This window comes from Phaenicophaeus curvirostris, chromosome 7 (genome assembly GCF_032191515.1).
Source record: "Phaenicophaeus curvirostris isolate KB17595 chromosome 7, BPBGC_Pcur_1.0, whole genome shotgun sequence".
Classification (NCBI taxonomy): domain Eukaryota; kingdom Metazoa; phylum Chordata; class Aves; order Cuculiformes; family Cuculidae; genus Phaenicophaeus; species Phaenicophaeus curvirostris.
Window position 1 is genome coordinate 38,054,943 of NC_091398.1, and position 15,000 is coordinate 38,069,942.

The following is a 15,000-nucleotide window of genomic DNA, read 5'->3' on the forward strand; positions in this document are numbered from 1 at the left end:
CAATTGTCAGAAAACAAGATACGGAAGGAGTGTGCACAGGAGTGGTATAAAAATATTAAAGATTAATGACCACTTTCATGCCAGATACAAACCAGAAGCTCTCCACAGAAGTCCTTAACCTCACAGTTGAAAGGGAGCTAAGCCTTTTCACCTGCTAAAATCTCAGTCTGGACTTCAGATGAGCGACCTCGACCTGAAAGATTTTGTTCCCTATCTGAACCATGCAGTTACTCACACCTTTCTCACTACTTAAATTAATACAGAAGTGTTATGGAAACCAAAGTAATAAATAAGATCTTGCACTGCCAAGTAAAATAAAAAATGCTTACTTTCTTTAATAATTTTAATTTTTCAAAATATATCTTAGTTTTCCAACTGTGACGTTTTTAAACATGTTCTTTCACTAAGAAAATATGCATAAGAAAGCTGCTACTGGTATTTATTTTATGGTAACTTCACAGTAAAAGAAAACAACAACAAAAAAAAAAAAATGGAAAGGTACCTGGAATTTCAGTGAAAGCCTCTCCAAGGACGGACACATGAAAAGGTAGATCTTTCTCTTTCAGTTTCAGCAGGACTTTAAAGAAAGTTTCAGGATCTTTGTCATGTTCCCTTAAAGCAAACAGAACTTATTTCAGCATCGTTTATGTTTACTTGCAGAATTGGTTGGTGTTTTGTTTTGTTTTTCTTTTATCAGAAGAGTATTTCTTTTAAATTATTATTACAGAGTATTTCTTTACTTTGGGGACTAGATGTCTTCAACATAGGTTTTCACCTTGCTTATGCTGCATACTTGAACTTTTTCCTCAACCCAGCACCTAGGATCAAAACTCACATTCATCAGATTTGCATTTCTCTTCCCTGTCTTCAAATGATGCCTTTATCCTACAAATTACCACCTTTGAAATTGAGGAGTAATATCGCACCTATCCAAAGGCAAATTCATGTTAAAAAAAGGGTAGGGTAGGACACCCCCCCTCTTTTTTCCCCCCTCTTGAAAAATATCTATACACTCTCCATTATAGTTTACTGCCTTTTTCAGGAGGAATAGGTTAACAAAAGACTCATGCTAAAAATTTAGCATTTCCCAAACTGGAATTTTGTGAATCGTTGCTATATTAATGCAAAGCTTCTGATCCATTCAGTGCTTTAGGAAAAGAAGAAAGGAATAAACTAACACAAGGCATTTTCTATCTTTGAACTTTTAAGGCGTTAACTGGAAGGTAAAATAGAAATCTGTATTTATTTATAATCTCAGCTAAAGATAATACTAAAGGTTTGTAAGGGTATTCAAAAAGAAAATAAAAAGCCAATTAGCTAATCTATCTTCTTTCCTAGAATGAAAGGTTCAAAAGATAACCACAGATGATCTAAATTTCTCAAATTCAGTAAGTTACATTAAAAATGGAATGAGATAATTCCCCTATGCTAAGGTGAATATTATATCTTGCATTTAATTACTCTGCTTTAAATTATTGTATTTCAAACAGATGTGCACCATATGTCTTTAAAATATTTTTGTTTTATTTATTATTTAGAAAATTCCACTCTTTTCCTTCCGGTATTAAGGGAAAATCTATAGCTCAGCTGTCCTGGTGTCTTTCTTCACAGGCTAATCTTGTAGAATGAATCTGTAGGTTTGTCACACTGCTATATGAAAGATTAATAATTATATCATTCAGGAAATCTGAAGCCAAATGACATCTGCAGCTCTACATGTGTTAATTTCTCATTCAGTCAATATTTTTGGTTTAGGGAATTAAAACAAATTAATCTTATAATTAATGTGACTTTCCTAGGCTGAGAAATCTTCAAGAACTGTGGAGTTATTTTCTTAAAATAAAGGCAGACAATAATTGCTTTAAGAAGTCCTCCATCTCCCAGATTTGTTTTGTTCTCAATAATAAGGAGGAATGCAACAGCATAAGCTTCATAATTTGTTTCACATCTGTGAACCAGGAGTTTTCACGGTGGTTCCAGTAACCAAAGTGGATATGAGCACTGGCTTGGAGAGAGAATTTTCTCCAGTTGCAGAGATCCCAGAACTGCCTACATGTCTGCTTGCACCCTTACACTTAAAACACCCACCTGTTTCTGATAGGTAAATTACGTGAAGAAACATGTTGTCAGTGTTCTGAGTCCCTCCAAATGCTCAGCTGAAAAAGCTGAATTGAGATTACAACAGAGGATTCAGACATGACTAGAGAGGAACATCTCCATTGGAAATGTGCAACTTTGTAAACCAAATAGCCTTTGGAGTTGACGTGATTCATTATAATCTTTTCTATTAGCCTCGGTTTCCCCTAGGCAGGCTTTTGTGGGTGCTTTATAAGCGATCCCGATAAGCCCACCCTGTATCTCATGCTGAACTATGTAAAGCTCATCCCAAAGATGGACCACGACATCCCTGTACACAGAGCAGGCAGCCTCGACAGACAGAGCCACGATGCTTACAGGGATCTTTCCAAGCTCTTCACAGCCCCGCTATCAGCTTTGCAGTCACAGAAAGTCCTTCCAGCAAAGGATATGCTTTCCCTTTCCCTTTCCAGAAGAGACCAGGGGTCCCAGAGGCAGCCAAAAGTGGAGGATGCTGTTGGAGCCACATTGTCAAGGAGCTGGCAGGAGAACACGGAGCCTTACAGCTCGTCGAAGCCACATAAGCTGCACATATTTAGGAAAACTGATAGGAATTGGAAGTTGCAGCTTTGTTTAATAGGTGGGGAAGAACAGAAGGAAAATTTGGCACCCAGAAGGAATGCTGAAAGGGGAAGCGTTTCCTCTGCACTGGAGCCTTTCTTATGGGTTTTCTGCTGTAGGTGATCCTCCTTTCATATCCCCTTTTAAAATATTTTGCTTTTATGTGATACTCACAGATTTTAATGACACGTTTTGTAAATCTTGTAGCTTTTCTATTTGGGAGGTCATCTTGTGCAATTCATCAGTTCCTGTGACTTTTCTACACCACAACCATTTTATTCCCAGTTAAGACCTACCGAGAGCTTCTAGTATGCACACTTACAGTTTCCAATGCATTATTATTAATATTATTATTGCAAGTTAGTAAAGATAAAGCTGCTCCTGATAGAAAGCAATAAATAGTACAAGACCACCTCTCTACTCCATCAAAAAGAAAAGAGCTCTGTTTCTTGGCTGACATGGAGAAAATCATATACAATCCAGTCTGCCTTACTCAGCAACAACTGCTAAACACACCAGATTGTCATAGCAGCGATCGTGGAAAAAGATGAACACAATATGGAATGTCTGTTCTGTAAAGATCTGCTCAAAATGACGTGCACTTTTGGCTACATCTGTTGCATTTTTGAGCTTTATTAAACAGTATTAATTATATATACTCCATTTCCTTACTGACTGTATAAAAGCCCGATATTAAAAATGCAAACTTTTCTTTTAAGATATTTTGGTTGGGGAAAAATCAAGCTAATGTGATTCCAGGGCCTGGCTTTGTTGTTTAGTTTAGGTATTTGAAACGGTCTCATATTTTTACTTGATTTGATACGCATGTGGTAAAGGAAAAGTAAGAACAAGGCATGGTATGAAGATGTGCTAAATTTCATCACCAGAACAGGAAAATATCAGAAAGACTAAAGTCCAGCTAGAAATGACACAAAACAGATATAGACACCATACCTATACTGGGATTTGAGAGCATTGCCATTGGGGATATTCAATCTCCATGCTTAGATAGTGCACGCTAAATTTTTTTTTCAGGATTTTTTTTTTTTTTGAGTCTAAAACAGATTTTATGGCAGACATTTGAAGTCTCTCTCTTATGAGGTTTAGTGGTCTGGGTATGGAAATGCAGCCCAGGGTTCAGTCTGATTTAGTGAATTCCCTTTGCAATGTGAAATAAAACTCTCAAGACTGTCCTGGAAATGCGGATTGGGAGGATGGTGGTACCAGCAGCACCACTGTTGAGCCTCCATTATCTCTGCCTTAGATCTTCTGTTTATAAAATGGGTGTGAGAGTATTATTTTTCCACCACAGAAGGATGCTGTCAAGACTAATTGATGATTTGACATCCCTCTTTTCAGCCTAAAATGATTAAAAAAGCAACTTCATAGCATTATGATGATGCTCGTCTACACAATCAATGGTAACATTCTTCGAAACACCCTTCTGCTACTCAGGGATATTGTGAATTCAGCCTGAGCCCTCGAGCCTTTACCCATTGCTGGAACTGGAAGAAGAGTGCATGAAGACCAGCTAAACTGGAGTTATTCCCTGTGGCTGCAGGATACCCATATCCCTGACCAGTGAGAGAAAACATATTAAAAAAAAAAATAAAAGTAGTAGAGTAATTCAGCTCTTTACATTATTCTGTGCATATTCATCTTTTGAATTTGGGTGAAATTCAGTAAGAAACCCATATGGTCTTCTGTGACTTAAGTTTGATTTTTTAAGTATATGTAAACTTATCATACATGGTGATAAATTCAGTTATTTCAGCTTTGGAGGAAGACACATATAGCTATGCAATTAGAAAAGAGATAGGACTTGCTCAAAGGAGTAAAATAAATGCAGTCTATTTAAAGACATATATTAAATTTTACATTTCAAGCAAGTTAATCTGTAACATAAAAGTACTAAACCAGGGGAGAAAGTCTTACTATTTGAGAAAATACTGCAGAAAGGGTATGTAATGGTTGTGACAGCAACAGCCGCATCGTGGCAACTCTTAAGGTGCTACATATTCTGAAAGGGTTACAAATAAGCTCAGCTAAAAGCAATATTAAAAGGGTTGATCTTAATCTTCTTAGGACATTTAGCACGGGAGATTTTCAGTGGTAGAGAATCCCAAATTATGAGGGCACGCAGCAATATTTCACTTTGTAGAGCGCTTTAAATCCAACCAATTCAACAAGGGTGCGTTTCCTTCTGCCTCCCCGCTTCGTAAAATCACCTGAATGTCAGAGGGCCAAAGGCTGGAAATGGCAGGTACTAAACCAGGTACAAAATTGTCAGAAGTTAAAAGTCGCATGTTCATTTTTAAATTTTTTTACAATATATATAGCAAGAGCTAAAAGATTTCTGCCTACCTGTAATTACTACCAGAAAACGGCTGATAGAAGAGGCCACTGAAGTATCACTCATTATTTATGAGGCTGGGCTGCAGAGATGGAGATAGAGGACTGGAGAGCCAAGAGACACACAAGGAGGACAGAAAGAGCCAGGGGACATCAGCCAGGGAAAGGCAGAGCACAGGGACGATGTCAGGGACAGGGACGGGGCTGGGGAAGTCTGTGAACACAGAAACAATGATTAAAAGTGGAGGAAATTACGTTTCTAAGACACAGACCTTGAAATGGATGACAGCGCTCCTTTAGTTTTGGGAAAGTGAAATAGTGAGGAGAGAGTTTGGTGGCAAACATGGTAGATCATAGAATCATAGAATAACCAGGTTGGAAGAGACCCACCAGATCATCGAGTCCAACCATTCCTATCAATCACTAAACTAAAGATGAGACAGGCAACGTAAAGGGGAAGAGAATCACAAGGAGATAAAAAAACCCCAATAAAAATACAAATATTCAAATTGAAAACTAAAAAATGGTGGAATAACCAAACACAGGGAGGGAAAAAGATAAATCTAGGATATATAGAAGCAAAAAGAGGCGTAGGCTTTGGAAAAATGAAAAAATACAGAAAAATTAGGCTGTGAGACAGAGAAGGTGCAGAGAGTACTTGAAAGTGCTACTGGTGGTAGAGAAAAGGTCAGAAATATATCAGTAAAGATATAAATTAGGAAGCACAAATAAAACTGCTTGGTAATTAAAGAAGGAGAACCAAAGAGGAAGAGAATGGAGAGAGCAAAGGCACGCAGCACCGTTAGCTGGGAGGCAGAGTGCAGTGAGGATGGAGAACAAAAGCACCAAGGAAGAAAACATAGAAAATCTGCAAAATCCTTTGTAAAAGTTAATATTTTTGAAAAAAATGGAGATGAAGAAAAGCATGAGCAGTCAGTGCTGCTGAGAGAGGGCTGCAAGGCAACAAATGTGCCTCTATCACACCCCGAGCCAGGAGCTGGAAGGTGCCCTTATCCCAGTAACGTTCTTCATTTGGGTGATAACAGCAGGAACTTGAGGTTCTTTACTGTTTCGACTGATATGGTACTGTCTTGGGGAGGGTGATGAAGGATGCCCCAGGCTGATAAGAGGCCTCTTATGACATCAGCCTCCCGGTGACCCTGTCTGTATCTGTCCGGGGCATTCCCAAGAACAGCAGCACATCAATAAATAGTGCAGCCTTTGCATCCGTGCTCAGCTGAACTAAAAGTGAGGCTCCATTCCATGTCAAACCTAACCTAAAGAACAATATCAGGGATTTTTTTTCACTGCATTATACAATTTACTGTATTACACTCTGATATTTTATGTTAAGTCTTGAGCTCAGCAAAATTTGAATATAGGTTTATTATAATCTAATAATGTTAGAAAGTAGCAGAGTAGCCACAAAAAAAAATAAGCCTGTTCTTCAAAACAGAGAATTGCAGAGTTCTGGTCTTTTCCTGACACTGATTTCCCATGAGACAGCTCTGCCCAGGTTTCCCCATCTGTAAGATACGGTCTTACAGGAGCTTTCATTTACAGAAATGTGGTGAGGATCAGAATCAGTAAATACTTCAAGAGGATAATATTCTTCTTAAAGTAAGAGGACTCACGTAACAAGCCTGTTAAATATACCGAATTAAATATATTCCAGTCATTTTTTTTCATGGAGGACAGAGGACTTTCCTAAATCAAATGACTTTAATATACTTTTTCTTTGTTAAGATTGGGGAAAAAAAAAGTACATAAGAAATTCTGATATCAAATTTCTGGTAATAGTGCTCATGATAACTGCGAAAGAGGAAATATTACTGCTGGGAAAGAGCTATAAGAAAAAAAAAGAACAACAAGGGAAAAAGAAATAACTATGAAAATGCAAACATGAAGGAAAAGTTAATTGCTTTCCATTTATTCAATTTATCAGGATATTTTTCTACCTTTTTACATTCCAAATATGAGGTAGAGATGGACTGTAAAAGTCCAATGAGTTTTCTTCTTCAGCTGATGCACTTACAAAATGTCTCTGCTTTAATTGTGCCCCTAAACATTGTCTGGCATCATCAGCATCAAAAGCTACCACAATATCTAATACCCCCTCAGTTAATAGAAAATGGAGTCAAGTAGAAGGAAATCTTTTTTGCATAAGTGACAGTGAAAAAAAAGACCCTACAGAATAAATTTTAGCCAGACATCTGGGAGTCCGACAAGCAAAAAAAGGTCCCGATCCTTGCCGGTGCTTGCAAAACACCTCTGTAAGCCAAGAAATTAAAAAATGGCACTAGAAAGGCAAAAAGCAGCCAAACAGTACTGGCAAATATAGTGTTTTATTTTCTATTAGAGCCCATGACGTATTTACAGTGAAGAGTGTGTATTTTTCCTTCTGATTTTTTTTCAACTTGCTGGCCTGAGAAAAATGGGTGGCATTTTGCTTTACGCTGGAAAAGCATTTTCTCCTATCTGGTGTTATCTAGAAGAGATTCATAAAAAAAAAAAAAGAACCTTGGGAGTTTATTGTTTAGATTCTTCTTCTTCTCCCCTCACAATTCATGAAGAAAAAAACTCAAAATAAAATATTGTGTTCCCTAACCAAAGAAACCTCAGGATCAGCATCAGTCATTGAGCCTCCTGCTTATTTCCCAGAGAGAGATTAACTTTTGAAGACAAAGACCGGCGTTTGGTCTCAGTTACCTTGGTCTAAAAATCAATGCACTTTTATTCATATGCCTTTTCATTTCTTTTACTCCAACTTGGAGATCCTAGCTTTTCACGAGTACAGGATTCAGGTAAAAAACGTTTTAGTCAAATTTGCAACACAACCAAATAACTGCTACAGTCTACACCCAAATAGTTTCTTTAAAAAAGAAACAATTAAAGTTAACTTGCTTTCGTGTTCCAAAGGTAACGTAACAAATGGTTTCCTGTTGTCAAGAGTCATGGTAGTCAAGATAAAATAATCTGAGTGATCGTGATGCCCCTGATAACCATAAACAATATATCCTACTGTAATTCAACATACTGGAAAATGTCATGGTAATAATAGATATTATGAATATGATAATTAGTGGATAGGAATCTACTCAGGTGATTCCTTGGAAGAACAGAAGAGAATCAAATATAAATTACTAGATAAAAAATACATTAGTACATATTTGCCTGGGAATGGAAATCCCACCACACATGACCCTGTGGCCCCCCATGGTGCATTCACATCACTGAACTACAACTCCATCAGATAAGTAAGTCATAGTATCATAGAATTATAAACTCATAGAATAGTGGAATGGTTTGAGTTGGAAGCGACCTTAAAGCCCATCCAGTTCTGCCCCCCTCGCCACGGGCTGGGACATCTCCCACCAGATCAGGCTGCTCAAGTCCTGGTCCTTACTGAGTAATATTCTGAGAGTAATTAGCTCAGGCACCTAAGATAACTCATCCTTTTTGGATTTGTGATGCTCCAGGGATGAAGCTCCTAAGCAGAAACTTTCCTGGCACCAAGACCAAGGCTTGAAAGTCATTATTCAACAATATTAAATTAACTACAGATCTTGCCACTTTCAGAACGAGAAATGAACTCTCTTCATTGAGGTTTTTGCATAAGCACAACTGAGAAAAAGCAGACAGTAGAGGACAAAAGGAGGGAAAAAAGGCTGAAAACATGGAGCAAAGGAGAAGAGGAAAACAGTTGTAGTGTGGTAAGATGACGATGGTAATTAAAAAATGGTTTGATGGAAGACACATAATCCTCCTATTATCGGTGAACATAAGAAGGGAACATTATAACATTTGCTTATGAAATATTTTGGTTTTGTCTCTTTGAGGTTATTCATATACTTTGGTCAGGGGTGCTGTGGATTGCAAAGGGGGCTGGTCGCACTGTCTGCTAAGTTTGCCTGGGACTTCTTACAAAACTTCTGTTGTTGTTTACGGTGTTTCCCAAGGCTGAGGCTATCTTGGATTATAGTCTTCTAGAAAAATTCTGCCAAAAATTTATCCAGAAGATCCAAAGAACAAAATCTTTTTTAAAAATGCTTTCTAATGATACTGCAAACCATATTTTGTATATGTTAAATTTTAAAAATAAGCCTTTTTAAAGCATTTAAACCTCCTGTTCTTTAATAGCAAGAACTGAATATTCAAATGAGTTTGATTTTGAGTCAAAGATATGCTTTTTGTTGCATATGTTGGAAGTCTTCCTAAAAACACAGCCAAGCCTTTGGATAATTTCTTTTTGTGCCTGGTCACTGAACAGTCCATGTGTCTTGGGCATACCTCAGGCCAAAGCTGAGCAAGACAGTCTTGCTACCTCAGATCAGCCTCCTAAAACACCAGGCAGGATCCAATATCCAAGCCAAAAAAACAGAGCTTGTCTTCACGATCAATGATTCTTCTACTGGACTCAGAATAAAATTATTGGACTTCACAGAACAAAGAACTGAATAATAATATGCATCAAAAGTAAAGACCCACAAGAAAACAGAAGATTTGAAGGTGTTCAAGGCCAGGATGGATGAGGCTTCGAGCAACCTGATCCAGTAGGAGGTGTCTCTGCCCATGGGAGGGGGTTAGAACTGGATGGGCTTTAAGGTCCCTTCCAACTCAAACCATTCTATGAAAACAGGTTGGACAATGCCCTCAGACACATAGTGTGAATTTTGCGGTTGTCCTATGCAGGGTTCCGAGTTGGAATAGAGGATCTTCGTTGGTCCCTCCCAACTCAGGTCATTTTGTAATTCCATGATTCTATGATCCATCCCATGGAGAAGAAAACAACTCATGTGGCTTTAATTTTGCTTCAGTTACAGGCAACAGTGCTTTTTAAACCTCATATACCTTACCTGGACCCCAGCTAAGACGCTACTTTAACCTTCACTTTACAGAATTGGAAAAAGAGGTTACACCAAATTGCTCTAGACCCAATGAGAAGCGGAATTGGGTGTTAGAGCTTAAATATGGAAAAGAAAGTAGAGTGCTTAGTAGAAGTGAAAGTATATTTGGGGAAGCAGTGAGTAAAAAAAAAAAAAAAAAAAAGTTTTATTTTAATACAATTGTTTTTCAGCCTATTAAGTTCTCCAGTATCAGAATGAAGTCGGCTAAAAGTTAGTAAATAGAGGCTTTCAGGAGAGCTTTATTAAATCGCTTATGACTTATCAAGTTAAAACTCCCACTCAGATATCTTAATAAAACTTCCAGAGAATATATTTAATTTTCCTGGAAATCAGAAGGCAATTTCTAAGGACATTACTACACCACCGAGCAGCTTTCTGCAAATAGAATATTTACCAACAACTTGGATTTAGTTCTCTAAAGTTTCGGTTTCTGAAGGTCAAATAACGATGTAACTGCTTAATAAAGAACCAAAGAAGTACCTCTAAGTATCTCCAAGCTCTGATGGGCTTATATTCTGCTCCTTAGGTGAGGTATTAGCAAAGCTTATTTATTTTCATTTCCAAGGCTTTTATTTGCTCATTCCCTTGTGGTAAAGCTGATTTCCATGATGATTCCCTTCTTAATTTTAATACCCTTTTTACTCATCATATAGACATAAGAATTTTCCATAAAATAATGAAACCCTTCCAAAGGAAATGAAGACAACTAGGAGAGGAAAGTAAACTACAGCAGACTTTCTTTTTTCAATTAATTGATCCACTGTCATATGCATATATGAAAGATTTTTTTTAATGAAAGGAAAATAAGGTTAATTAACATAAAACCCCTCACTCCTTGAGATGTTGAATTTTGTATTTTATCCATGCTGCCTTAAGTGCCTTGATTTCCCAGTAATGACCTAGTTCTCCTAATGAGTAACATTAACCCCTGGCTGTAGCTGTCCAGGACTTAATTGTCAACTGGAGCTGAAATAGGAGAGTTTGCCGATCAGCAGGTATGTGGTATATTAAGTCATGTCATTTCAGACCCTAATAAATAAATCTGTTGCTAAGGCAACAGGAACATCAGCTGTATCACTTTTTTCTTCTCCCCCTGTCCCCCACCCCTTTTAAAGGAAACTGCCTTTCACACCGAGCTTTTAAAAAAGGAAATTAACTACATCTAACTGTAATTAGAAGAAAGATCGTTTCTCATCTCAGAAACATATCTACATTAATAAAAAAAGGCATTGAAAAAGAGGACTGCTTTCTACTGTGACCAAGGTAACTGAAATTATTTTCCTCAACTGAGGGAATGCAATTTGAAGTATACATCTGAGTGAGAGAAGATCACAAAGTATTTTAGCTTTTTGTATTTCCGAGATAGTTCCCCTCTCCTTTCGTACACTGCTGATGCCCAATAAGCAAAATGCTTCAACTCTTAATAAGGAGCCCAGGCAACTGAAACCATATGAGAAAAATACCACTCAAACCCTAGCACCTTCACCGTCTTCTTTCTATATGATTGGCAGAAATAACATCTCTTGGAAAGCTAAAAAATACCCCATTGTCAGGTCATCAGATTTACCAGCTAATGACAGTTTCAGTAGAAGCGTAGAATGGTTTGGGTTGGACACCTCCCACTGGATCAGGGGCTCCAAGCCCCATCCAACCTGGCCTTGAACCCGTCCAGGGATGGGGCAGCCACCACTGCTCTGGGCAACCTGGGCCAGGGCCTCACCACCCTCACAGGAAAACATTTCTCCCTAAATTCTCATCTCAATCTCCCCTCTTTCAGCTTAAAACCATTCCCCCTCATCCTATCCCTCCACTCCCTGATAAAGAGTCCCTCCCCAGCTTTCCTACACACCTTGTTTAAGTACTGGGAAGTCACTATAAGGTCTTCCTGAGTCTCCTCTTCTCCAGGCTGAACAATCCCAACGCTTTCAGCCTGTTTTCACAGGAGAGGTACTCCAGCTCTCAGATCATCCTTGTGGCCTCCTGTGGACTCACTCTAACAGTTTCCTGTAAGTACCTGATTTAAATGTAGATGCCATTGCTCCTCCCTGCCCCATGGAGGCAACTACCTGATTCTTGGATAAGAAAAGGAAGAGAAAGCTGGGACAACACCAGTGCACCTCCAAAGGCACACATGGTTTGGTGAGCAAAAGCTGAAAGGTCTCTTGCTTCAGTTTCTCCACCAGTCTCTAAGACTGGATCCTGAATGCTCCTGTTTCAGACTAAGAGGTCCAAGGTTTTACAGGAAGGCGAAGCATGTAAGTGCAGGTAGCACCAATAATTTCACGTTCCACAAGGTTTGGGAAGGAAGATCTTCATACTCCATACCTTTGTTTGGGATGATGCACTGCTGAGGTGTCTTAGAGATTTGCAGGTGAATGTCACAGACATTAACTCCTGCCATTCCACCATAGGATGAAATGATTGTCTGAAATTTTTCAGACCTGATAGGTTAACATTTAGTTGATGACTATAGGATAGTTCTGAATCTCTAGTTACCCACATCTCAATCAGAGATTAGGCAGGAAGGGAACTGAAGAGTGTGCAACAAATTATTGCTCTTGGAACGCTTACTACAGGCTCTGCTCAAACTGTTCCTCAAAATTATATCTGGCTTTTTAGTTGAAGAATAAAAGCATCTTTTTTCCTTTAACAAAATTAGAGATACTTTCTCCTGTGGGCTGCCAAGCTCTTATGGCACTTTGAGAGAACACGCTATAAGAAAGATGGATAAAATGACAGAGATATTTATTACAGGAGAACTTTCATATCTGAGAGGTCTTCATTATATGCTGAATGTTTCTATAAGCTCTTAGAGGCAGTTACCAACAAATAGTGCCTGTTCCACTAGAAGGGCTCAATACCACAGATCTCCACTGCGGAAAGAAATTTCCAGGTTAGACTTCACTGACAAACAAGCAAGAAAAGCACTCAGCACAGATCTAGAGCCAAACACTCCACTGCTTTCCCTGCTGCACTGGGACAAGCCTTTTCCAAAGACTTGTTCCTGAATGAAGGGGACCAGGGCATCATGATGGGCAGCCACATGTTTGTAGAGCACACAGCAATGACAAAACAACCTTTCCTCCACAGATTCATTTCTTCAGCTCTTTGACTTTTTGATATTCTACATTAAAAACAAGCAAGTGGACACAGCGCTATCTCTACATACAACATTTTCCCTTAGACCAGAAATATTCAGATAAGTTTGAAATCTACATTTTTTTTTCTTCTGAATTTCCTCAATGTGACCTCCAGCACCGTTCCTCCCGCTCCCATATCTCCTGCCCTACGTCCTTCCCCATACTCTTCTCACATGCTTGTATGTACCATACCAGATAATGGGCTTATCTGATCTTCCACGTGAATTGATAGTGGCTATTTGTTTGCATGTGTGTGTAAATTCTTGCAGATTCCCCATGTGATCTTTTATCACACTCCCACAATTAGGGGAAGGAGAATTGATTTCTGACAACTTTCTCTTATCAAGTCTTCAACTGCTCAGATGATACAGCGCACAGAGGGAAAGAGAAAAAAAAATAAGGCTTGGGTGAATATCTTAAGTTAAAAGAAGCACTGCAGGTCTTCTCTATGAAAGAGAGAAGTAAAAAGCCTCCAGTCTTATAATAAAACTATATATGTGTCACCTGGATGCCATGACTGTGGTTGGAAGTGCAGCTTCACACATCTACTGTCATGCTCACGTGCAGAAAGAGCTGAGGAACATGCTGGTGCGCCCAGCTTACAGAAAAATAGCTTTTGCAAGTGTCTGTGTCCTCATTGAGGGGCAATGAGAGGGAGTAATGTACACATATAAATGTCGGTGGGCTAGTTTTTGGGGGGAGAGGAGGATCGTGTCACACCAGTCACTGTCATCTCCTTAATACACTCAACCAAATGGACATTTTATCACCTTGCAATGCAAACCTGTTGGACATTACAAAGTTCTGATCAAATGTGGGAACTTTATCCATCAATCACCAGAATCGCTCTCAGTTTCCAGCAAAGCCCATCTGCACAAAGGGAAGAGCAATTCCTTGGCATAGCCCTTGCAAGAAAGCAGCTCAGAAACCCATCCTAGCCTTTTCTCTGGATGCTTGTCCATAGAATCATAGAATCACCAGGTTGGAAGAGATCCACGGGATCATCGAATTCAACCATTCCTATCAAACATTAAACCATGCCCCCCAGCACCTTGTCCACCTGTCCCTTTCACACCTCCAGGGAAGGTGACTCAACCACCCCCCTGGGCAGCCTGTTCCAGTGCCCAGTGACCCTTTCTGTTAACATCACCTTGCTATAGATGTTTATAACAAAACATTAAAGACTCTGTGAGAAAGGAGAAAACAAATTACTCTGCGGAGAACCTAGCAACTCCGTTAAAATACTGTCAGTTATTTATCTGCTGTCGGCAGAGGTTGCACACTGTAATCCTCGACAAGCTCCGATTTGGGAGGGATGGAGAGAAGGAGCAGGCATTGCATCGAAGGGCCTGTTTTCACATTTTAACATCGATTTAAAGCGAGAATGCATCTATCAGAGAACATCACTTTTGATTTGGATGCATTTCCAGGCAGTCAGGGTCTACAATGGGTGGACTTAGTGGGAGAGGTGTTGGGGCTAGCACCACGTTTTAGGGTGCTGGTGGTGCCTGCGAAGCACTAACGCAATGAGGTCAGCATCACTTCGTTTCGAGAGGTTTTCTGTAACAACAGCACGACTTCACAAAGATATTTTTTTACGGTTTAGCCAAAGGGTTTTTTTGTTAGGTGAAGGGGAATGCAGGAACACAAAAAAAAAAAAAAAAAAAGCAGCAAAACCTCTTTTTTTTCCTTTTTTTTTCACCCCAAAATGAAAACCACATGTAAATCATCAGGGTAGACAATGGTCGTTAAGTATTATTGTATAGGGCAATATCTGTGAGCGCTTCGTGCTGGAAGACAAGCAGGATACCACTGCCAATGTTTTACACACAAAACCCCCCTCGTACATTACAACACTTGGCTAAAATTAGTCCTCTTTACGAAGAGGCTTGTGCTAGGCCTAA

The 15,000-nt window shown here is 39.0% G+C and overlaps 1 protein-coding gene across 9 annotated transcripts in view; it reads right to left on the minus strand.

Moving 5' to 3' along the window:
• Positions 1 to 15,000, minus strand: part of GTDC1 (glycosyltransferase like domain containing 1) — a 174,152-nt gene that overhangs the window by 19,057 nt on the left and 140,095 nt on the right. For 8 of the 9 annotated variants that reach the window (XM_069861584.1, XM_069861583.1, XM_069861589.1 and 5 more), the window contains one exon: positions 503 to 612. The exons of the other annotated variant lie outside the window; for it this stretch is intronic. In XM_069861584.1, coding sequence (XP_069717685.1) covers positions 503 to 612 — 110 coding nt within the window. The remainder of the gene's footprint in view (positions 1 to 502; positions 613 to 15,000) is intronic. 9 annotated transcript variants of the gene reach the window in all.